The 25,108-nt window shown below is 40.1% G+C and overlaps 1 protein-coding gene across 1 annotated transcript; it reads left to right on the top strand.

Annotated features, from left to right (window-relative positions):
* The first annotated feature begins 15,517 nt into the window (after window positions 1-15,517).
* On the top strand, window positions 15,518-25,108 carry LOC136678578 (SLAM family member 7-like). Its single transcript, XM_066656619.1, has 4 exons — window positions 15,518-15,585; window positions 18,150-18,446; window positions 23,938-24,195; window positions 24,963-25,108. The coding sequence occupies exons 1-4, from the start codon at window positions 15,531-15,533 to the stop codon at window positions 25,106-25,108; spliced, it is 756 nt and encodes a 251-aa protein (XP_066512716.1). The 5' UTR covers window positions 15,518-15,530.

Here is a 25,108-nt window from a genome sequence, read left to right as displayed (position 1 = left end):
CTTAAATTTCTCTTAGCGAGAGTATTGCATCTCTGTGGGTACATGCATCTCCCATCTTTAGAAAAATTGTTGGGGTCGTTTGAAACGATTGTGTGCGATTTGCGAAACGAGATGAATATCGCAACTGCTCTAAAAGAGATCAAAGACAAAGCTCCCCCCGTGTACTCAGAACATGTCAATAATGACAATGTAGATTACTGGGGCTACCAAATTCAACATCTCATGGACAATTTCACCTCACCTACTCAATAAAACGTCTGAAATGTGTCACTAACACCTCTGAACTTTTTTATTTTTTAATTTTATTTAATGTATATATTTTTATTTTATTTTCTTGTGTATATATATATATGTTTTTTTTTATTCTTTTAAAAAGTATGTAACCAATTGTGTGTGATTTTGAAAAACTAATAATAAAATTATTTATTTAATGTATCTTAAACAATGTGTGATTTTTTGAAAAGTAATAATATAAATTTATTTCATACAGTGTGTGTTTTGACTCTGCGGTGTCTTGTTTAATTCTTAAACCAAAGTATATTATTTATCTAACACTTTTATTTTAGACCCCAAGATTTCTGAATATAAATCAATAAAATATTGAGATCACACATATTTGACTCATTATTACAAAAATGACGAAGCAGTTAATGAGACACATCTATTACACGCCCTCAGACCCAGGATCTTACGGAGGGGTTGAGAGTTTGCAAAGAGCTATTGTTGAGAAAATTGGTAAACGGGTAAACGATGGTGAACTTAAAACCTGGCTAGCAGAGCAGGATGCATACAATCTGCATAAACCTGTTTCTGTTAAATTTAAGAAAAACAGAGTTTTTGTGAAAAACATGGATGAACAATGGCAAGCCGATTTAGTGGATATGACTAGTTTGTCAGAGAATAATGAGAATATGAAATTTATGTTAACTTGTATAGATATCTTATCTAAATATGCTTGGGTATGTGTATTACGGAACAAATCAGGAGCTGAGGTGACAAAAGCTTTTGAGTCTATTCTGATGGATGGGAGAGTTCCTAAAAAACTACAAACTGACCAAGGAAAAGAATTTTTTAACAAAAGCTTTCAAGGATTAATGAACAGATATAATATCGTACATTTTGCAACAGGCACAGGGCAGAAAGCTTCGGTCTGTGAACGTTTTAACAAGACGCTTAAAAATAAAATGTGGAAATATTTCACAGCTGTTAATACGAGAAAATACGTTGATGTGGTACAGAATATGGTCCTTGCTTACAATAGTAATTACCACAGCTCTATCAAAATGAAACCTGTTGATGTTAATGAATCAAATTCATTCAAAGCTTTTAAAAACTTGTACGGGTTGATTCCTTCAAGAACCAAGAAACTACGTTTTAAGTTTAAGATCGGGGACATTGTAAAGATTTCTCGTGTGAAAAGATATTTCGAAAAAGGATATGAGCAAAATTATACGACCGAAAATTTCACCGTTTTGGAACAGATACCGAGAGATCCTCCGGTTTACAAGCTGCAAGATATGGACGGTGAAAACATTGACGGGGCATTTTATGAACAGGAGCTACAAAAAATTATAGTCGGAAAAAATAAAACCTATAAAATTGAGAACATTTTAGATGAAAAAATACAAAATAGGAGAAAGATGTGTTTAGTTAAATGGGTGGGGTGGCCTGAAAAGTTTAACTCTTGGATCCCTGCAAAGGATGTGATTGACATCAAAGTTTAAAAAGATTTGATAGGAACGCCATGAAAATCATAATCATATAGTCATGGAAGAGACAGGGTTCTACGTGACTCTCCCGAGCAACGCATCCAAAGACATCTATCCTGAAAACAAGATTTCATGTTACACGACCAAATTTGCCAAGCCTATTGAATTGACGGGTGACTGGGAGGTGTCTCTCACTGAAGTACAATATCCTCATTCATGGTACTCGTTGACAGCGTGGGAAAGCATATTTTTTGTTCGATTCGATGACGGAATGAAAAAAGAATTTTATAACTGTCAGATGAGTCCGGGGTATTACAGCAACATAGATGCTCTGGTTCAGGAAATGAATAGATCTATAAAAAAGTTAGGCCTTGAAATAAAAATCCATTATAATATTAATACATACAAAATACGTATGGTAACTGATAAAAGTTATTCGCTGGGGGCTCAAGGTATTCTATCAATTATATTAGGTCTGGAACCAAAGAAAAATCTTACACGTGATGAACCTGAGGCTCGCTATCCGGTAGACGTCCGCGCAGGATTTTACACCCTGTACGTGTATACAGATATTATTCATTATCAAAGGGTAGGGGATAGTTTTGTACCATTGTTGAGATGTGTACATATAACCGGTGAGAACAACGTAATTGTCACAATAACTTACGACAAGCCACACTACGTACCTGTGAGCAAGAGTTTTATAAACGATATAGTTATTGAAATTAAATCAGACCAGAATCAACATATTCCTTTTCTCTACGGAAAATTCATCGCTAAACTTCACTTTAGACCCGCAAAACATTCATTTCGCGTTTGAAAATGACCGGTATAAGCTACACGGACCCCAGAAATCTTATAGAATATTATACAAATCAAGCAGGAAGTGGTCTTCCGGGGTATCAAGGAACACCGACTATGTATGGTTCCGGGTTAGGCGGAATCTTCAAAGCGCTTTTTAGGATGGCTGTGCCTGTTATTAAAAGGGGTATATCTATTGTAAAACCGCATTTTAAAACAGCCGCGCAAGGCATAGTAAGTGACGTTGTGAGCAACATTATTAACAGGAATCAAAAACAGGATGGATCAGGAATTGCTGCGATTGCGCGCAAGAATGTTAAGAGGCCTCCTGGGAGGCGAGTTGTAATTACAGATAAAAAGCGAAAGCTTGCAGAGAGTAAAGGCAGAGTGAAAAAGAACAAACGAAGAGACAACAAGCGTGCTTCGTCCTCCTCCTCTTCTATCAAACGCAGAAGATTGAACATTTTCTAATACAATGGCTTTCTTACACAGTCTTTCAACTGAATGCACCAAATCTGAGCTAGACATTTTTACGTTACCTTACACTCAAACAAGTATTGAAAAATATACTTATGTCGAAATACCGCCACTTTCCGCCTTGACTGATAACGGACCCTTGGAGTTTTACGTAGCAGGAAATGGAGAAGACTACCTGGACTTGAACAACACCTTTTTACATCTAAGATGTAAGATTACAAATCCTGACGGGTCAAATATTGCTAACGATGCCAAGGTCGGAATGATTAACTATCCCATAACATCTCTATTTTCACAAGTAGATGTTATGCTTGGGGATCGCCTCATCAGTCAATCAAGCAATACTTACCCATACAGATCAATAATGGAGTGTATCATGAATTATGGCGCAGACGCCTTGCAAACGCAATTTTCAACCGGGTTGTTTTATAAAGATACAGCCGGTCAGATGGATGTAACCGACCCTCAAGGTCGTAATAATGGATTAAAAAACAGGGCTCTTTTTAGCTCAGAAAGTAAAACCTTTGATTTGATCGGGCACATCCATTCTGATATATTTTTTCAAGATAAACTTTTACTAAACGGAGTTGATTTAAAAATTAAAATGGTTCGAAGTAAAGAGGAATTTTGTCTAATGAAAGAAGGACCGAGGGATTACAATCTCAAATTACTCTCAGCATCGCTGTTTGTGAAAAAAGTAACAGTTTCTCCAGCTGTGAAACTGGGTCATGCGCAGGCGTTACTTAACGCTACAGCTAAATATCCGTTAGAGAGGGTCTCTATGAAAACCTTCAGTCTACCCGCAGGCAGTCGTATCTGTACCCAAGAGAACCTGTTCCTCGGACCCCTTCCTAAAACATTAATTTTCGGAATGGTCGATAATGACGCTTTCAGCGGTGCATACAATAAAAATCCGTTTAATTTTAAACATTACGATACAGAGTTTATAGCTCTGTATGTAGATGGGACACAACACCCTGCAAAGCCATTCCAGCCGGATTTTCAAAACGGGAATGTGGTCCGTGAGTTTCATTCCTTAATTTTAGCTTCAGGAAAACAACTTAAAGATCAGGGGTTGTCTATAAACAGACAAGACTACACCCAAGGTTACACTCTGGTCGCATTCAACCTGACACCCGATGATGACTGTGGGCAGCATCTATCTTTAATAAAGTCGGGTAATATGAGACTGGAACTCAGATTTCGAAACCCTCTTCCGAGGACTGTGAATCTAATTGTGTATGCCAGTTTTGATTCAATTTTGGAAATCAATAGTCGTCGAAACGTTCTCATAGATTATCAATAACCATGGATACCGGAGAACTTACAGAGTTGATGAGAAGTTGTCCGTCTCTAAGAAAAGTCTTTTACGGTGTTTTTGCTAGTGATGAGTTACCCGAGAACAGATTGACGCAGTTTCCTGCTTTGTTCATCGTAAATACCGACCCGAGCCACATGCCAGGGGGTCACTGGCTGGCTTTATATATAATCAATGAAACCACAGGATATTTTTTCGATTCATACGGAAATCGACCAAATTCCCCCATCTTTCCTGAATCTATTTATTATTTTTTAAAAAGGAACTGTCTGGAAATAATACATAACTCTAAACAAGTGCAGAGGTTCGAATCTGTTTGTTGCGGACAACATTGTGTATTCTTTTTATATCATAAAGCTAAAGGTTATACTTTAAATGAAATTATGTCTATGTATAGTGATGATTTAAAAAGAAATGATGATATGGTTGTAGCTTTTGTTAAAAAAATGTACCCTAGAAAAAATAACACACACGTTAAGAATTGTATTCAATGTGTTAACTCTGGTGAAAGATTTACATTGTATTTGAAATAAAATAATAACGATGACACATGTAAAATCATTGAAATTGCATTTTATTTAAATAAAGATAAACATTACATGATTAATTGTTACAAAGATTCATCATTTATGAAATAAAATTACAATATGAATATTAAAAATTCAACCAGTTTGAAGCGGTAAATCTAGGAGATTTAAAAGCAGGTTCAAGATTAGAGGAATCATAACTTGTAGGGGAGGAAGCAGGGGTAGAATACAACGTTTTGGATTTTTTAACATCAGATATTTTTCGTCTAACCCCTGCATTAGGAATGGTTGAAAATGGAATGTTTAAGTTAGCGACAGTTTGTAACAGTTCACCCCAGCCTAAAGGTCTCCGGTCATCAGATACTTTTTGAGGAGCTGTGAGATTTTTAATCAAATCCAACATGTGTGATCCTTTTACTGTTTGACCATTGAAAATAAATTCACCTTCATCATTCCATGAAGCTACATCATCAGACTTTAATATTTTCTCCATGATGTAAGAAGCATTTTTTCTGGTTCTGGCTGGAACATTTGCTATAACCTCTTTAATAATTTCATCTTTGGTTGTTTGTAAATCCTCCGTCAAAGGTTTATTTTCAGTCGCCTCCGTCGACGGCTTATTTTCAGTAGGTAGGGAAAGGGTTATTTGAGACGTTTCCTCTTCCCCCTGTTTGACGATGTTTAAAAATCGTTGCAAGGCTGATGCATAAAGTTTAGCCTTTTCATAAGGAATCAAATCAGATCTGTTCAATATATGACGCATCACATCGTCTATATCATTTTCCACCATTTTTCTAACAGTTTCTTTTCCACTCGTCATGTTTTTAAGTTTATCTAACTGGTGTTGAGGCACCAAATACATCTTATCAGCGGTTTCCATGTTATCTCTGACCAGATGTTATTAAACTGCTGATGAAGGGGATTGCGACACTTAATAAAGGGAGAAGAAATCCTCCGGATTGGTTAACAGATTTTCTTTTAGTCTCCACAGATGTTTTTTTATTAGCAAATAGTTGAATTAATTTTTTCTGTCTTTTAAACTGATGATAATGACGAGACGTTAAAGGTATGTTTCCTCTCAATAGATTTAGGGCTAATTCGCAGATGGCTAATATGAGATCTGAGGAAGCTTTACGTAATATAACCTTCCTTTCTCCAGGGGTAGCATGAAATAGAGATGTCAACATCTGAACATTTCTCTTTAGACGCGCAGACATTTTTCAGTACTTTACAAATTTTTTCTTTGGAATATACACTGCAGGATTCTCCCACGCAAACAATCCTGACCTGAGACGAAGTTCATCTGGCGTTGATGCTTTTAAATCTACAAATAAATACCCATAAGGTCTAGCAGTTGCTTCTTGGTAACATTCTAAAAAGTATTTGTTGTTTCCCGGATACATTTGACGTGCCAGTATGCTTATCTGTAGTTTATCTCTAGGATTTTTAAAAAGCACCATATAGTTGGTGTTTAAGTTGATGGTTCTGCTACTTTTTCCTTGAAAAAACAGATTTTGAACCAAGTAGATGACGCTCAGGTTTCTGTGGTGTGTATATTTTGTAAAAGCCTTCTCTACCTCCTCGTTCTTGCTAGCTGTTTCCATCAGATCATCGATTACCAATAAATTTGTTTTGTGCGGTGGAAAGAGTTCATCATCACACAAAGAGTCGGGTATTCCTTGAACAAAACGTATGTTTATTTTGTTCAGCAGTTCATCATAGAGAGGTTGCCAGCACGTATAACACCATACAATTTGATCTGGGGTTTTTGACATGGAATCCTTACAATTTTCCAACAACATTTTGATAAAAAAAGATTTTCCACTATTGCTTGGTCCACACACTATACAAGAAAAAGGAAGCTGAAGTCTAGAATCAAATCCCCTTGGATGAATCATTTTTAGTTAGTTATTTAATATCCGTATGGTAATGTTGTGAAATCGGGTAAGAGAACACGTTTATCGTACACAACTCTGAACCTTTTCATCAGTGATTTGTTTTTTAAGTGAAAGCCTCTTTTATCTCTCACATTTTGATTGTGAGTAGTCATAATTTCAGCGTTAGAATTAGGATTTTTCACATGTTCATTAACCAGTTCTGTCAAGGATTTCAAGTTAACAATTTCACCATTGGTGTAGTTTAAAGTAATACCCTTAACTTTCATCGTAGTCTTCCCTTTGAGAGTGCGGTAACCATAGGTTTTCGGACCCCCGCTGACAAATTCTACTATTTGATCACCTGTGTCCAATTCACTCGTAAGGCCTCCTAAGTAATCACTTAGAGGAGGCATCCAGTCACCTTCTTTACTTTTGAAAATGACGCTGTCAGTATCCGTGTATAAGCATCTCTGCTGTAGTTGATCTATCACATTGTATAATTCAAGTCTAGCATAGGCTGTGGTGAAAATACCTATAAATACATTAGCGTTACCCGGTTTGAGACATCTATCGTCTGCGTAACGCCACTGCACCAATGCCACCTCCTGATTCAGAAAGGAGAAATGACTTACGTTATACATATCCGAGAATATGAATTGTAAAAACTCACTAGGGTCTTTGATCAGTGTAGTGTTTGTCCTGTCTGTTCTCTGACACATTTTTCCCCATAAAGAATTCAAAGCCAGTTTAGCCACAGATCTCTGCGCAGGATTAACTTCAATGCGTGATTGTTCTAGTTTGATCCCTTCATTCTCCTCATACTTTTGAATGTACTCTTTTTTATCGGCCTCATTCACCACCCAGGAGGGATAACCTGAACTCTCCTGTTTTGTCTGCAGAAACCTGTCGATGTATTCTGTAAACAAATATTTCGAATGATTAGGGAAGTGCCATATTTCAAACACCTTCAACACTCTGTACCCCTTCTCAATGGCTTTCATCACCTCAACGCTACACCAACTACCTGTCAGGGCCCTCTCCTCATCCGAGTGTTTACAGTTTTGCATTTGTTGTTCAGCACACGTCCGACACAAAGGAAACAAGAGTTTGCTTTTCACTCTATAAGGGAGAACAGGGGCCCACAAGCCCTTAGGGGGGAGAACTTTTGCTCTAATAAGCCCAAAATATTTTTCCAACGGTTGGAAATCACGAAAGATGATAGTGGGGTGACCCACGGGGTACCTCTTTGTTTTATTTACATAAGGATAGAGGGACGTGAAATCATAGTAATCAATCCTTTCACCGGGCTGTGCTACATAATGGAGATGTAATGCGTTTGTTCGACCACCAAACAGAGCATCTCGCGGTTTTATGCGCTCAGGGAAGTCAAAGCGGGACATAAACAATTTAACATCCTGGTTTGATCTTTTCATCTCATTCCAGGTATGCTCCCACATCATAGTTACGTTCAGTTTGAAAGTGTTTTGCAAAGTCTGAATTCTATTCATAGAATTTTGATAAACATCCCCAAAGGATTGTGAACTCTTACTTAGAGGATGTGGTAAATTTGAAGGAAAACATTTATCACATCCGTGATAAAAACATCCTAAAAACTCAAAAGCCTTACGTTCACTACCGTCGTCATAATAACCATCCACAAAATAGTTTCCGAATTTGACCTCACCTTCATTGAGGGCATGTCGGATGGGGATCTTGTCTCTCTCAGAGATGTACTCGAGCCATTGTATGGAAGGTGTTCAATCTTCTGCGTTTGATAGAAGAGGAGGAGGACGAAGCACGCTTGTTGTCTCTTCGTTTGTTCTTTTTCACTCTGCCTTTACTCTCTGCAAGCTTTCGCTTTTTATCTGTAATTACAACTCGCCTCCCAGGAGGCCTCTTAACATTCTTGCGCGCAATCGCAGCAATTCCTGATCCATCCTGTTTTTGATTCCTGTTAATAATGTTGCTCACAACGTCACTTACTATGCCTTGCGCGGCTGTTTTAAAATGCGGTTTTACAATAGATATACCCCTTTTAATAACAGGCACAGCCATCCTAAAAAGCGCTTTGAAGATTCCGCCTAACCCGGAACCATACATAGTCGGTGTTCCTTGATACCCCGGAAGACCACTTCCTGCTTGATTTGTATAATATTCTATAAGATTTCTGGGGTCCGTGTAGCTTATACCGGTCATTTTCAAACGCGAAATGAATGTTTTGCGGGTCTAAAGTGAAGTTTAGCGATGAATTTTCCGTAGAGAAAAGGAATATGTTGATTCTGGTCTGATTTAATTTCAATAACTATATCGTTTATAAAACTCTTGCTCACAGGTACGTAGTGTGGCTTGTCGTAAGTTATTGTGACAATTTCGTTGTTCTCACCGGTTATATGTACACATCTCAACAATGGTACAAAACTATCCCCTACCCTTTGATAATGAATAATATCTGTATACACGTACAGGGTGTAAAATCCTGCGCGGACGTCTACCGGATAGCGAGCCTCAGGTTCATCACGTGTAAGATTTTTCTTTGGTTCCAGACCTAATATAATTGATAGAATACCTTGAGCCCCCAGCGAATAACTTTTATCAGTTACCATACGTATTTTGTATGTATTAATATTATAATGGATTTTTATTTCAAGGCCTAACTTTTTTATAGATCTATTCATTTCCTGAACCAGAGCATCTATGTTGCTGTAATACCCCGGACTCATCTGACAGTTATAAAATTCTTTTTTCATTCCGTCATCGAATCGAACAAAAAATATGCTTTCCCACGCTGTCAACGAGTACCATGAATGAGGATATTGTACTTCAGTGAGAGACACCTCCCAGTCACCCGTCAATTCAATAGGCTTGGCAAATTTGGTCGTGTAACATGAAATCTTGTTTTCAGGATAGATGTCTTTGGATGCGTTGCTCGGGAGAGTCACGTAGAACCCTGTCTCTTCCATGACTATATGATTATGATTTTCATGGCGTTCCTATCAAATCTTTTTAAACTTTGATGTCAATCACATCCTTTGCAGGGATCCAAGAGTTAAACTTTTCAGGCCACCCCACCCATTTAACTAAACACATCTTTCTCCTATTTTGTATTTTTTCATCTAAAATGTTCTCAATTTTATAGGTTTTATTTTTTCCGACTATAATTTTTTGTAGCTCCTGTTCATAAAATGCCCCGTCAATGTTTTCACCGTCCATATCTTGCAGCTTGTAAACCGGAGGATCTCTCGGTATCTGTTCCAAAACGGTGAAATTTTCGGTCGTATAATTTTGCTCATATCCTTTTTCGAAATATCTTTTCACACGAGAAATCTTTACAATGTCCCCGATCTTAAACTTAAAACGTAGTTTCTTGGTTCTTGAAGGAATCAACCCGTACAAGTTTTTAAAAGCTTTGAATGAATTTGATTCATTAACATCAACAGGTTTCATTTTGATAGAGCTGTGGTAATTACTATTGTAAGCAAGGACCATATTCTGTACCACATCAACGTATTTTCTCGTATTAACAGCTGTGAAATATTTCCACATTTTATTTTTAAGCGTCTTGTTAAAACGTTCACAGACCGAAGCTTTCTGCCCTGTGCCTGTTGCAAAATGTACGATATTATATCTGTTCATTAATCCTTGAAAGCTTTTGTTAAAAAATTCTTTTCCTTGGTCAGTTTGTAGTTTTTTAGGAACTCTCCCATCCATCAGAATAGACTCAAAAGCTTTTGTCACCTCAGCTCCTGATTTGTTCCGTAATACACATACCCAAGCATATTTAGATAAGATATCTATACAAGTTAACATAAATTTCATATTCTCATTATTCTCTGACAAACTAGTCATATCCACTAAATCGGCTTGCCATTGTTCATCCATGTTTTTCACAAAAACTCTGTTTTTCTTAAATTTAACAGAAACAGGTTTATGCAGATTGTATGCATCCTGCTCTGCTAGCCAGGTTTTAAGTTCACCATCGTTTACCCGTTTACCAATTTTCTCAACAATAGCTCTTTGCAAACTCTCAACCCCTCCGTAAGATCCTGGGTCTGAGGGCGTGTAATAGATGTGTCTCATTAACTGCTTCGTCATTTTTGTAATAATGAGTCAAATATGTGTGATCTCAATATTTTATTGATTTATATTCAGAAATCTTGGGGTCTAAAATAAAAGTGTTAGATAAATAATATACTTTGGTTTAAGAATTAAACAAGACACCGCAGAGTCAAAACACACACTGTATGAAATAAATTTATATTATTACTTTTCAAAAAATCACACATTGTTTAAGATACATTAAATAAATAATTTTATTATTATTAGTTTTTCAAAATCACACACAATTGGTTACATACTTTTTAAAAGAATAAAAAAAAACATATATATATATACACAAGAAAATAAAATAAAAATATATACATTAAATAAAATTAAAAAATAAAAAAGTTCAGAGGTGTTAGTGACACATTTCAGACGTTTTATTGAGTAGGTGAGGTGAAATTGTCCATGAGATGTTGAATTTGGTAGCCCCAGTAATCTACATTGTCATTATTGACATGTTCTGAGTACACGGGGGGAGCTTTGTCTTTGATCTCTTTTAGAGCAGTTGCGATATTCATCTCGTTTCGCAAATCGCACACAATCGTTTCAAACGACCCCAACAATTTTTCTAAAGATGGGAGATGCATGTACCCACAGAGACGCAATACTCTCGCTAAGAGAAATTTAAGACACGGGCGATAGAGTTTTTTGAGAAGCCTTTTAGCATTGATGTGTAGGTAAAATTCTTCCGGATCGTAGAGGCATGAATGTTGGTGTTGCGACGGGTGGTCAACGACGCATCCGTTGCAGTTTTCAAGCATATCCTTCTGAATCACCTTCTCAAGGAGGTCCGCTGTGAAAGCCCGAATGATGGAGAGCATAGACGGGGTCACAAACTCGTCATCCTGAGCCTTGAAAGATTCTGAAGTTCCATCCTCACCAGTAGTTTGAAAAAGTTCTGAAGTGGCGTTGTCACAGTTTTGAGCATAGTACAGGTTGACATATTCCTGAGCCATTTTCAGCAGACGTTGCGTTGTCACTTTCTGAGACACGAGTGACTTGTTGAGAGAGAGAGAGTGTTGCTTGTTTTTATCTCTCAAGAGTTTTGGGTGTGTACTTTGGCACCTCCCCCAACAACCCCCTACAAGGAAAATTGACGTCAGATTCAAAAATGGTCGTCTAATCTTATTTTTAACCTCTGAAGACTTTTAATCAATTCGTTTTCTTCAAACAATTGTTCAATGTTTTCAAACCATTCTTTATATATTTCTTTCCAATCTTCCCATTCTATTTTCACGCAGGAATCACGATGTGAAGAAAATCCCATATCAGGTGCATTTCTTTTGTGACTGTATAACATCGACAAGCAGACAAAACACGTTCCTTTAACATTCTTTACGATTTGGAGAGCAAAAGTGTGCAATGTCACAGCTCTTGTTGAATTCCAAGGTTTGATGAGGATCTTGAATTGTTGCGATGAATACAAATTACCAGACATAAGTTTAGTGTTGAGCTCGTAGCAATGGTTAGTGAAACTACCCCAATCGTTTCGATGTAGCGTAAAAACTTCTGTGGCATCTTTACAACTCTCTGTTGAGCTGTTGAAAAATGATACGCTGTCTCTCTCATGATCAAAATTAAATCCCAAGTACAATCCATTTCTTAATTGAAATGTTTTAACCTTGTCTGATTCAGAGATCCGTGAAGATGTACGGCTAAGAGATGAGGGTAACTTTCTTGGAGCTTGTAAAATATTAGCCATCACGTCTGTTCTTCTTTGTTCTTAATCTAAAAACTAAAAATAAAATAAATAAATAAATATATAACATTTTTAAAATGAAATATAAAGTAATATTCTTAAATTAATCTTATTTTACGTTATAAATGTCAGTTCTTACCTTTTGGTTCCAGTCCGAGCAGTATATCATCCAAAGTTGAATGTCAGCGTGTAATGCGTAGATTTTTGAGCTCCTAGATATACTGAGTCACTTATCGTAAACTTTTCTGACGTACAGCGAGGAGGAGGGTTTAGGAGGGGCAGCGTTAAGACAGCTTCAAATGTCATTTTTATCGTATGAAAACAGTATGATGAACGATTTTAAAACAATCTTTAATCACTAAAACACCATTAATCATTTAGAACTTGGAGTTAGAAATTAAAAATGTACTTATGTATACCCTGTATGTGTGTGTGGGGGTACGTGCGTGTGTCATAACCGTTTGATGGGGGGAGGGGGCGGGGTTGGGGTTGAGACCGTTGGACGATTCCTGTAATTCCAATGTTTGTGCGCGATAAAGTGGTGGGGTTCACTTATGTGTGTGCGCGCGATAAAAGGGGTGGGGGGTTCGCTAATGTCTGTGCGCGATAAAGGGGTGGGGTGGTTGATCGTTAGCGATTACGGTAGCGAGTGTGCGTCTGATAAAGCGTAGCTCGTGACTTGACACCTGTGATGAAACAGAGCCTGTGCGCGCGTGTGTGCGCGATAAAGGGGTGGGGGGTTCGCGTATGTGCGCGCGCGATAAAGGGGTTCATCGTGGGGGGTCGTAGATATCTATAATAAAACAGAGCGAAGGGCGGGAATTACGGTTAAAATGCACGTTTATGATTGGTTGAGGGGAGGGCGGGAAATCCGGGGGTAAAATACACGCTTGTGATTGGACGAAGCGAGGGCAGGACTTTTGAACAAGGGCGGGAAAATACACGCTTATGATTGGTCGATGACAGGGCGGGACTTCCGATCAAATAAACGCTTCTGATTGGACGAGAGGGCGGGACTTCCTGTCAAATACACGCTTCTGATTGGACAAGGGGGCGGGACTTCCCTTCCAAAAGGGGGCGGGGCTTGATGACGTGGCACGCTCTGATTGGCCCAAATGACCTGTCAAAACGAAGTTACAAAAAGTGCCTCATATATCTCTCTGAGATGAGCCAAGTCTGTGCTGACAAAGGTGTAAACACATGCTGAAGTACATCCTGACATCAGAAAACATTTTTAATGTAATTTGTAAGATTACTTACTGTTGTTTTATAGCATTAGGCTCTGACAATAATCAGAAAATAGGTAAAGGAACAAACTGGCTTAGGTTTGCCTTGGTTTCAGTGGGTTTAATCATTCTTAAAGTCATTGTTGTCTTCATCACCATCAAGAAACAATCAGCAGGTATTTTCATTTCCGTTTTAAACCATGTCTATAACAATCTTCCAATTTTCTGGGGAAAAAAAGCTTTTTTTCCATTACATGATGGATACTATGTTGCAAGCAAACATGCCTTTGCTTCTGTCAGAGCTAACACAGCCTGTAAACATGTTCTCATAGTTCACCCCAAAATAAGTTAGCATTTTTAAGATTACATTAAAGATTTATTGACAGTATTTAATTGAAATAAAATACGCAGCATGCTTTTTAATTCTTATTTGTCTTTTAATTTGTCATTTAGAGTCACATTATTCGTCCATGAATGTTAGAAGGTCAGTTTTGTTCTGTAAATGAAACATAATGAAATGACAAACCAATCTAGAGATCTACTTGCATCATATCTATCCATCCATCCATCCATTATCTGTAACTGCTTATCCAATTCAGGGTCGCGGTGGGTCCCTGGGCGCAAGGCTGGACTACACCCTGGAGGGGGCGCCAGTCCTTCACAGAGCAACACACTTTTGAGTCGCCAATCCATATACCAACGTGTGTTTTTGGACTGAGAGAGGAAACTGGAGCACCCGGAGGAAACCCACACGGACACGGGGAAAACACACCAACTCCTCTGCATCATATACATATCTATAATGTATAATTCTTAAGGTTCTTTATTCTTAAGGTCACAGTTCTCATTGGAGTCCACTTTCTATAAGTGTTACTTACTATTGTGTATGTGTATGTCCGGTGTGTGTGTGTTTCATGTCTGTAAATAATTTAGTGGATCTGACTGCACAGGGCTGCTTTTTAAAACCACAGTGGGGCAGTGATGGTGAAGGAGGAAGTCAAGGTGTAAAGCAGGAAAGTAATAAATAGAAACTGAACAAACCACAGAGAAACACCAACTAAACTTTCACACACAAAGTTAGAACACACAGTGATGTTCTTATTGTGCTTACAGTTGCACAAAAGTATTTTTAAAAAGATTTTGTATATTTATGTATATATTTCTCTGTTTAAATATTTGAATATTTATTAAAATATAATTGAAAATGAAATGAATTGAAAGTTCATTTGTGAGATGTGACTAGTAAAACATACACTCTAACACAGATGTGATGAACAAAATTAATATAACTGTATGAAGGGCTGGCGCCCCCTCCAGGGCGTGTTCCTGCCTTGCGCCCAGTGATTCCAGGTAGGCTCTGGACCCACCACGACCCTGAACTGGATAAGGGTTACAGACAATGAATGAATGAATTAATGAATTTATGAGTAACTGACTACACGTTAGCAACTGTCCACTCAGTTTTACATGTACACTGCGTTGTTTTGTAAAAACCTGCAGTTAAAAATTTTCCAAAGACCAAAACAAATTCATTCTCTGTTCTATTTGAGAGTCCATGCATCATAAAATGCAAATACAAAATATACAAAATTTTAAATGTAATTGGATTTTCAGGCCCCATCTTTGTTTTGTTGTATAACATTGTATTGATCTTTGTCTTTATGAGTTAGAAAGAAACAATGAAAGCCTCTTGGGGTGTTTTCACAGTTTTTTTTAATGAACCAAGCGGACAGAGGAGGGATTATTCAGAGCTTCCTTTTTCCTTCTAAAAGCGAAGCTTCTCATAAACTGTAACATGGCGCTGATGCTCCAGCTGATCTTCACTCTGTTCACTCTGAGCTCCAACACAGGTAAGAACTGAACATCTCTGAAATGAATCTCTGAAGTGTTTAGAATGTGTGATTCATTTATGTCTGAGGCAGAAGGTTGATTATACACAATGATGAGTTTATGACATTGCAGTGTAGAAATTTATATTTTAAGCTCAATAATAAATTAAAGAAAATTACTTCATTAAAGAAAATATTTCATTGGGACAAAGGCTGTACAGCTGTAACCTAAAGAAGAGAGCGCTGACCTGACTGAAGTAAACCTAGGTTTAAACCTAAGCCTAATAATTAAATATTGTGTGCTGTAATGTTTAAAGCCAGAATTTTCCACAGTTGTTTCTCACTTCACCTGCTGAGTGTCAATCTGAACAAACAGCTGTAGACTAAATAAAGAGTCACTGTTTACTAGTTGAAGACCTTTAACAGGACTAACATGTATTTAATATGGAATTACATTCACTGTAGTGTAACATATACATATATTTTTATAATTTGTTTTATAGCCTTGACCTTATTCAAACTCCTCCAACCTCTGATATTTGACTTAATGAAATTAATTAAGATTTATAATTGGCTTAAGCAATTAAAACATTAATAATTAGTTTGAGAATGAATAATAATCATGCTAAATGAGTACGTCAGGATTTTCAGGAGAATAACGAACAAATCGCAAACACTGTGATTTCAAATAATGAGAGTTTTATTAATAAAGAGAAGATATTTAATTAACATAGCGTAGCCTTATAATCTCACGGTATCACCACAGGGAAAACCGATTTTGACCTTAAGGGGGGCTAGGCACTGCTGTCTTGTGATTAAATTGTTGCTAACTAAGGTTAATAAATGGTAAATTATAAAGAGAGTTTATTTAGACATCAGCTCCTGGAAAAGGTGTTAAATACGCTAGCTTACTCGTTCGCCGTTTCACCGAGCCGTCGCGTCCTGCTGTTTAATCTCCGTGTCCTGGGGTGCTCTCGTCGTTCCCACGTGGTGAGAAACAGGCTCGCTTATGGAGGATCTCTTTCCGGTTGAGTTGAAGACTTTCGATTCCAAGCTGAGCTGCGTCGATCGAGATTTCCCTTCTTTGGATTTTCACAGGCGTGGCTGGTTTTCCACCGTAGTGGAGCGGCTTTTTCAGAGTATTAGCTAGTCTCGTTGTTCAGTTTTCCAGGATTGATGTCTTCAGGAATCAGCTTATAACGTTAATATATCTATTATCGACTAATCAAAAGGTTGATATCTTATTCTGGCCACAAATATGTTTCACCCGCTTTGATCACTCGTGAGATCACACTTCGATGGGTAATAAAACATAAACAAGATTAAAAGAAAAGAAGATATTCGAATTACTCGACGTATTAGTAAAACTTCATACTCTTAGCTAATTTCGAGACGTCTCTCGTAAGCTTTCAATGAAGTCTCTGAGTTTTTCTTTTGTTTCGTTGTCGTCGGCGTCCTCTCTTTTCCGCTTTCTTTCGTGGTTCGTTACTTCTGTCAAGCTCTCGGGACTGAATTCTCGTAACTCTGTTGAACTTCGAACTGAACTGCGTTGGGCTGCTCTGTGTTTTCAAGGCTGGCGCGGTCACGCCTTAACGGGAGGAGTCCTCTTTCTGATTGGACACAAATTCAGTCTCACGTGACTCTCGCGAGGGGGAGAGAGTCGAAGGGGGTTTGAATCATTGATTCACACATAAAGAATATGAATTTCGCGTATCAAAATTCTTATACCTGTTATCAACATATAACAATGGGTACACTGGATTATTAATATCAAACATTTACATAAGGTTTCATTTTTAGGTCCCATTTATGACGATACGCTAGAAAGGAATATTAATCCGTTTTCTCTTATTCAGAGGTAGGATTTCTTTTCATGATAGAAACAATCCACAATATACAACATTTCATTAGGAGGTAGGCATTCATCTGAGGGTACAGAAAGTGACATTAATACATCTGTTTATACACAAATAATCAGAGTTCGACTATTTTCCGCTATGGTTTCCGGCGACTCCGAGCGAGGCGTAGTTTCGCCAGTGTCCATTTGGGGTCGCTGTTGATCCATGTGTAGGTTGTCGCTTAGATGAGTCAATGGGGTTCAATTCGAGGTCACCCCCTCTGAACATCTGTTGATTCCCGTGGAAGATAACGAGACATTGAGGTGCCACTTTGTCCCAAGCGGGATTATAATCCTTCCTTTTGTTTGAGGTTCCTGTCTCTTAAGAGCATTATAAAAATTGGTTATCTCGACAGTTCCTGTTAGTTAAAAGAGAGAAGGGGGTTGTTGGGGCCATGTGTTACTTTAAAGGGTTCTTTGATGTTTTAGATTGGGTGTGTGTGTGTGGGTGTTTGTGGGGGTGTAGGGTCCTGGTCAGAGTGAGAAAGTTTTAATTCAAAGCCTTTCATTTCATTATTTCTTCATTGTCCAGTGTTCATATTTGGCCCATACTCCACTACACACTAATGAATCATTATTATTGATACTAAACATCTAAGATACATTTTTAAATAAAATTAATTTTACTGCTGTATTAACTTAGAGTAACTGAGTTATTATTAATTAAAGGTATTTTCTTCCTCTACAGAGTGCAGTGATGTGTTTGTGTCGGTTGGTGACTCAGTTCAGCTGCACACACAGGAGCCTCTACCAGAGTTTACAACATTTATCTGGAAGTTTAATAAAACTGAAAAAGTTCTAGAATATTTAAAGAAATACAATGATGCCACAGCATTTCCCCGTCTCAAAGACAGAGTGGCGTTCAATAATGAAAACTACAGTCTGACACTGAAGAATTTACAGAAGACTGATAGTGGACTCTATGAAGCAATAGTATCAGGTCAAAAAGACACAGAAGTTGCAGCGTATAATCTCTCAGTGTGGGGTAAGTGTTACAGAAAAGGAGTCAAGTCATAAAATAAACACAGTCCTGTCGCAACACTGCTTTTATTATCAATGAGACATCTCAGTGGTCTGAGGGTAAGACTGTGATAAGCTCATGTACTTTATGAGTCTAATTATATAAAAAATAAAAAAATAAAATAAATTAAATGCTCTTAGAGAGGAGTTTGGTGTGTTCACCCTGTGTCTGTGTGGGTTTCTTCCGGGTACTCCAGTTTCCTCCAGCAGTCCAAAAACACATGTTGTTAGGTGGATTGTCAACTCAAAGTGTCCATAGGTTTGAGTAAATGTGTGAGAGTGTGTTGCCCTGTGAATATGTGTTCCTGCCTTGTGCCGTGATTCCGGGTAGGTTCCAGACCCACTGCCACCCTGAACTGGATAAGGGTTACAGACAATAATAATAATAATAATAAGTTATATTTATATAGCGCCTTTCTAATACCCAAGGTCGCTTTACACAAAGAGGAGGGGGAGAGAAGGGGGAGGGAAAAAAAAAAAGATAATGATAATTATAATAATAAAAATAAAAATATAGAGGAATACACTTATGCCTGCAGAGTGCAGAAGTACTGAGAGAAGAGATAGGTCTTTAGCTGGGGTTTAAAGGCAGAAAATGAAGAGCAGAGACAAAGGCTTTGTGGTAATGAATTCCAGAGCTTGGGTGCCATCACGCTGAATGATCTACCACCAGCAGTAACCAGTTTAAATTTTGGTACTGACAAAAGACCGCTCTCAGGGGACCTCAGTGATCTAGTAGGACAGTAGGAGTGTAAAAGTTCAGAAAGGTAGGCTGGCGCCAGACCATGCAGAGCTTTGTATGTGAGCAGGAGAACTTTAAACTGAATACGGAGCGAGACAGGTAACCAGTGGAGCTGATGAAGAACAGGGGTGATATGAGCTGATTTTTTAGAAATGAGAGGACTCGAGCAGCAGAGTTCTGAACACACTGAAGGGAGTGTATGGTCATAGAAGGAAGGCCAATGAAGAGAGAATTACAATAGTCTAAATGGGAGGAAATGAAAGCATGGACCAGAATTTCAGCATCCTTAACAGAAAGCAGGGGACGAAGGCGAGCAATATTATGTAGATGGAAGAAGAATGTTTTGGTAAGGCCCGTAATATGAGGTTTGAAGGACAGGGAGGAGTCAAGAAGTACACCTAAATTGCGAACAACTGGAGAGGTTTTTGAATGAATGAATGAATGAATAAAGTCTACAAAATATAACTGAACACTGTTGCTGTTAATATGCTGAACTTTCTGCACACAATCAGCATTCTGAGATTGAAGATTTTGTATAAAAAACAGGAATTATTGTTAAATACATTTGCCTTATTTTACAAATTCTAATTCAATGAGCATAAAAATAGCGATAATCAGGGGTCAGCAAAGTGTTATAAATCCATAGTAAAATAGCATTTGCTACTATGGACCACATCACTATTCCCATCACTCGTGAACAAGAACCCGAGATATTTGAACTCTTTCACTTGGGGTAGGTTCTCACCCTCTACCTGAAGGGAGCATGCCATCTGTTCCCAGGAGATAACCATGGCCTCAGACTGGGAGGTGCTGATCCACACACTCGGCTGCAATCCGCTCAAGAGAATTCTGGAGGCCTCCATGCGAAAAAGCCAGAAGAACAACATCATCTGCAAATAGCAGAGATGCCACCTCCTGAGCCCCTTGACGAAAGCCCTCATGTCCCAGGCTATGCCTCACCAACCTGTCCATGAATATCAGGAACAGGAGTGGAGACAAGGCATAGCCCTGACAGAGTCCAATGCCCACACTGAACAAGCTTGACTTATTGCAGAGGATGCAAACACAAGGTGTGTCAGCCAACACAGCCCTACAGTATTTTGGGCCTTCATTAACTCCAGGCAAATCTTATCCACTCCCAGGGATTTACCACTGTGAAGTTTTTTAACCACCTCAGTGTCTTCAGCCAAGGAAATGGAGGATAAAACCCTAGACACTTTTGGGCTTACCTCCTGCACAGGAGGAATGTCTGTTGGGTTTGGGAGCTGTGCAAAGCACTCCTTACAACGCCTGACAATACACTCAGTCGAGTTCAGAGTTTCACAATCCTTACTGAGCACAGCTTGACCAGTTTCCCCCATCCCCCTCCTGAGCTGTCAGAGTGTTTTCCAGAACCGCTTAGAGGCCGCCGAGAACTCATTCTCCACAGACTCTCCAAACTCCTCCCATACTCTGGATATTGCATCTGCAACTGCCGCAGCTCTCTTCCTGGATCAGGGCCTTGTCGTGGCGGAAGGCTTGTGTGGTCTCATGACCTCCAGGGCTATGTCGTCGGGAGCTGTTAGCTCCCAGTAGGGTCTCCCATGGCGAACAGGTCTGGAGTGAAGATCCAGACAAACATGATCCAAAAGCATCCCTATGAGTACACCCATTAAAATTCAGTGTACCCTGCATGGGAGAGAGTTACCGGGACTTACCCATGGAGCCAGGCCTGGAGGTCGTGTCCGACGGCGAGCGCCTGGTGGCTGGGCAGCCCACGTAACCCGGCCGGGCTCAGCCCGAAATGGCAACGTGGGAGGATCATGTGGGCTCACCACCCGCAAGATCCAGAGTAGGGGTGCAGTGCAATGCCCATCGGGCACAGAGTGGGGGCAAAGGGGCCCCTGGGGTTGTGGAACTTGTCAGCGGAAACTGGTTCTTGGTACGTGGAACATAACCTCACTGGGGGGGGGGGCAGAGCTGGTGCGTGAGGTTTAGAGATACCAGCTAGATATAGTTGGGCTCACCTCTACACACAGTGTAGGCTCTGGAACCAAACCCCTCAATAGGGGTTGGTCTCTCTCCTACTCAGGAGTTGCACAGGGTGAGAGGCGGTGGGCGGGTGTGGGGATACTCACAAGTCCCCGGCTGGCGCCTGTACAGCTGGAGACACTTGGGTAAAGAGAGGGGCTGAGCTGTCAACCGATCACCATCTGGTGGTGAGTTGGATCCGATGGCGGGGAAAGCTGCCGGACAGACCTGGTAAACCCAAATGTATAGTGAGGGTGTGCTGGGAAAAGCTGGCAGATGACTCTGTCCAGATGGATTTCAACTCTCACCTCCAAAAGAAATTCTCACATGTTCCGGAGGAGGTAGGGGGAATGGAGTCTGAATGGACACTGTTCCGGACCTCCATCGTGGAAGTGGCTGCATGTAGCTGTGGTCAAAAGCTTGTCGTGCCTGTTATAGCGGCAACCCAAGAACCCGTTGGTGGACACCGGGGCTGAGGGAAGCTGTCAAGCGGAAGAAGGAGGCTTTTCGAGATTGGCTAGCTCGGGGAAATTCTGATTCTGCGGATGGGTACCGGCAGGTGAAAAAGGCTGCAGCTGTAGCAGTTGCTGAAGCAAAATCCAGAGCATGGGAGGAGAGGCCATGGAGAATGACTTCCGGGCAGCCTCAAAGAGGTTCTGGAAAACACTCCGACAGGTCAGGAGGGAGAGGGGGGACACTGTCCAAGCTGTGCTCAGCAAGGATGGTTAAACTCTGAACTCGACTCAGCGTATTGTTGGGCGTTGGAAGGAGCACTTTGAGGAACTCCTTAACCCGAGAGACATGCCTGCTGTGCAGGAGGTAGGGCCAGAAGTGTCTGGGGGGTCAGATTCCATTTCCTTGGCTGAAGTCACTGAGGTGGTGAAAAAGCTTCACAGTGGCAAAGCTCCAGGAGTGGATGAGATTCACCCAGAGTTATTGAAGGCGCTCGATACTGTGGGGCTGTCTTTGATGACACGCCTATACAATATTGCATGGACCTCGGGAACCGGGGTGGTGGTTCCTATTTTCAAAAAAGGGGACCGGAGAAAGTGTGCCAATTATCTTGGCATTACACTTCTCAGCCTCCGTGGGGAAAGTCTATGCCAAGGTGCTGGAAAGGAGAATCCGTCCGATAGTCGAACCTAGGATTTTGGAGGAACAGTGCGGATTTTGTCCTGGCCGTGGAACTATGGACCAACTCTTTACTTTTGCACAGATGATTGAGGGGGTGTGGGAATTTGCTACTCCACTCTACACATGCTTTGTGGATTTGGAGAAGGCATATGACCGTGTTCCCTGAGAGATTCTGTGGGAGGTGCTCCGGGAGTATGGGGTGCCAGGGTCGCTCCGGCGAGCCGTACGGTCCTTGTACTCTCAGAGTTTGAGTTGTGTTCGCATCCTTGGTAGTAAGTCAAGCTTGTTCAGTGTGGGCATTGGACTCTGTCAGGGCTGTGCCTTATCTCCACTCCTGTTCCTGATATTCATGGACAGGGTGGCACGGCGTAGCCTGGGGCAGGAGGGCTTCCATTGAGGAGCTCAGGAGGTGGCATCTCTGCTTTTTGTGGACGATGTTGTTCTTCTGGCTTCTTCGCATGGAGGCCTCCAGCGTTCACTTGAGCAGTTTGCAGCCGAGTGTGAAGCGGTCGGTATGCGGATCAGCACCTCCAAGTCTGAGGCCATGGTTATCTCCTGGAAACAGATGGCATGCTCTTTTCAGGTAAGGGGTGAGAACCTGCCCCAAGTGAAGGAGTTCAAGTATCTTGGGTTCTTGTTCACGAGTGATGGGAAGAGGGATGGTGAGATTGACCGTATGATAGGTGCAGTGTCTGCGGTGATGCGGTCACTGTGCCGCGCCATTGTGGTGAAGAGAGAGCTGAGCCATAAAGCAAAGCTCTCAATTTACCGGTCAGTCTACGTCCCCACTCTCACCTATGGTCATGAGCTCTGGGTAATGACCGAAAGAACAAGATCGCGGATACAAGCGGCCGAAATGAGCTTTCTCCGACGGGTCGCTGGGCGTACTCCACATGATCGTGTGAGGAGCTCAGTGACTAGGGAGGAGCTCAGAGTAGGGTCGCTGCTCCTTCGCATTGAGAGAAGTCAGTTGAGGTGGTTTGGGCATCTGATCAGGATGCCTCCTGGGCGCCTCCCACTGGAGGAATACCAGGCACGTCCAACAGGAAGGAGGCCCCGTGGTAGACCCAGGACATGCTGGAGGGATTATATCTCCCGGCTGACCTGGGAACGCCTTGGGATCCCCCAGGAGGAATTGGTGGATGTTGCAAGGGACAGAGACGTCTGGGCTTCTTTGCTCGCACTGTTGCCACCGCGACCCTGAAATGGAAAAGCAGAAAAGAAGATGTATGTAATGTATGTAACTGCCGCAGCTGCAGCCTTTTTTGCCTGTCAGTAGGAGTGCTTTCTGGATCCTGTTCGCCATAGGAGACCATACTGGGAGTTCACAGCTCCTGATGACATAGCCATGGAGGTCATTAGACCAAACAAACCCTTCTGCCATGACAAGGCTCTGATCCAGGAAGGGTCATGTAACATGTCCAAAATATTTTTATTCATTTTGCTTTGTGTGAGCAAGCTTTTAGAGGCATTCATTTTCCCAAATGTATGGTTTCTAAAACCACCATTGAAATTTAATTAGGACATTTCATTGCATTACAGTGATGTGTCTGTGTGTGTTTTACCTCAGACCCAGTGGAGGCTCCAGTCCTGATTTACCAGCTAAAAAAGGAAACCTGTAACATCACGGTCTCCTGTAGAACTCATCACCTCTCTGTCAACTCCAGCTGTGATAAGAAAACCTGTGAAGAGAGGAAAGTGTCAGCACTTGGACTGGTCTGCCTTTCACTGTTTGTCAGCAGCAGCTCTATCATCTGTAACCATAGCAACCCAGTCAGCTGGAAGATGGATATATTGGAGATGGAAAAACTCGACTGTTCTAATGAAGGTGTGTACTGAGACTTAAAAATACATAAGAACTGTCACACAAAAGAAAAGTCCCCTAAAACTTTTAGATGTTTTTTTTTCTACATCACCCTGTTTCAGGATGTAGTCTGGATGTATTTCAGTTCTACAGTGAAATGTTTGCATACATACATAGTTAATTGATGTTTTATTACACTATTATAAGAATAAGAAGAATCTCTCTCTAGATATCATGTATGGAGAATGTGTTTTTCTTATGTGTTAGTTAATATTTTACATTTAAAATTATTGATTTACATTTTATTATAAAATAAATCATCTTCTTCATATATTAATATTGTTCTTTACTTCTGTGTTTCTGTGCTCAGTTAATAATGAGGGGCGTTTTTTTTCTTAGATTCAGGTTCATAGATCAAGAGCATAGGGGGGGACTAGTTGATACTAGTGATGGGCAATTTGGATCTTTTCAGCCAATCAGATCATCTGGCTCAGCTCACTAAATAAATATTACCCGTTTAGCTCTCTATTTAACAGCATTGGCTTTATGGGGCCTGTATACAGTCAGGGATTGAACAAGACATGCACAATGCTAATTAACCATTTCATTATTGTAAGGACTATGAAATAGATATGAAAATTATATATTTTAAATCAATGGTATCAATGTTTAGATCACCCCCCCCCCCCCAAAAAAAAAAAAAAAAAAAAACCCAAATAAATAATACTATGGACACTGGTGTAAAATTCTGGTGGCTTTATTTATTACAGTGTGTTTGTTGTATGTTTCAGATGCAGTATCTCCCTCTGCTGGTGTATCTGTGTGTTTACTGAAGATTGTGCTGTTTTCCACTGCTCTGATCCTCATGGTGTCTGCCGTCATCACTGTCCACGTCAACTCATACTGTTACACAGTTAATAAGAGTTGTATTATGTAA

Source organism: Hoplias malabaricus, chromosome Y (assembly GCF_029633855.1).
Source record: "Hoplias malabaricus isolate fHopMal1 chromosome Y, fHopMal1.hap1, whole genome shotgun sequence".
Classification (NCBI taxonomy): domain Eukaryota; kingdom Metazoa; phylum Chordata; class Actinopteri; order Characiformes; family Erythrinidae; genus Hoplias; species Hoplias malabaricus.
Note: the sequence above shows the minus strand (reverse complement) of the source record. Positions and strands in the feature narration are given on the sequence as shown.

What these genes read in the sequence shown, in the direction of transcription:
- LOC136678578 (XM_066656619.1), top strand. Translation starts at nt 15,531, where the DNA reads ATGGCGCTGATGCTCCAGCTGATCTTCACTCTGTTCACTCTGAGCTCC. An exon ending in CACTCTGAGCTCCAACACAG is followed by an intron (nt 15,586 to 18,149) that starts GTAAGAACTGAA and finishes CTTCCTCTACAG; the next exon opens with AGTGCAGTGATGTGTTTGTG. An exon ending in GTATAATCTCTCAGTGTGGG is followed by an intron (nt 18,447 to 23,937) that starts GTAAGTGTTACA and finishes GTTTTACCTCAG; the next exon opens with ACCCAGTGGAGGCTCCAGTC.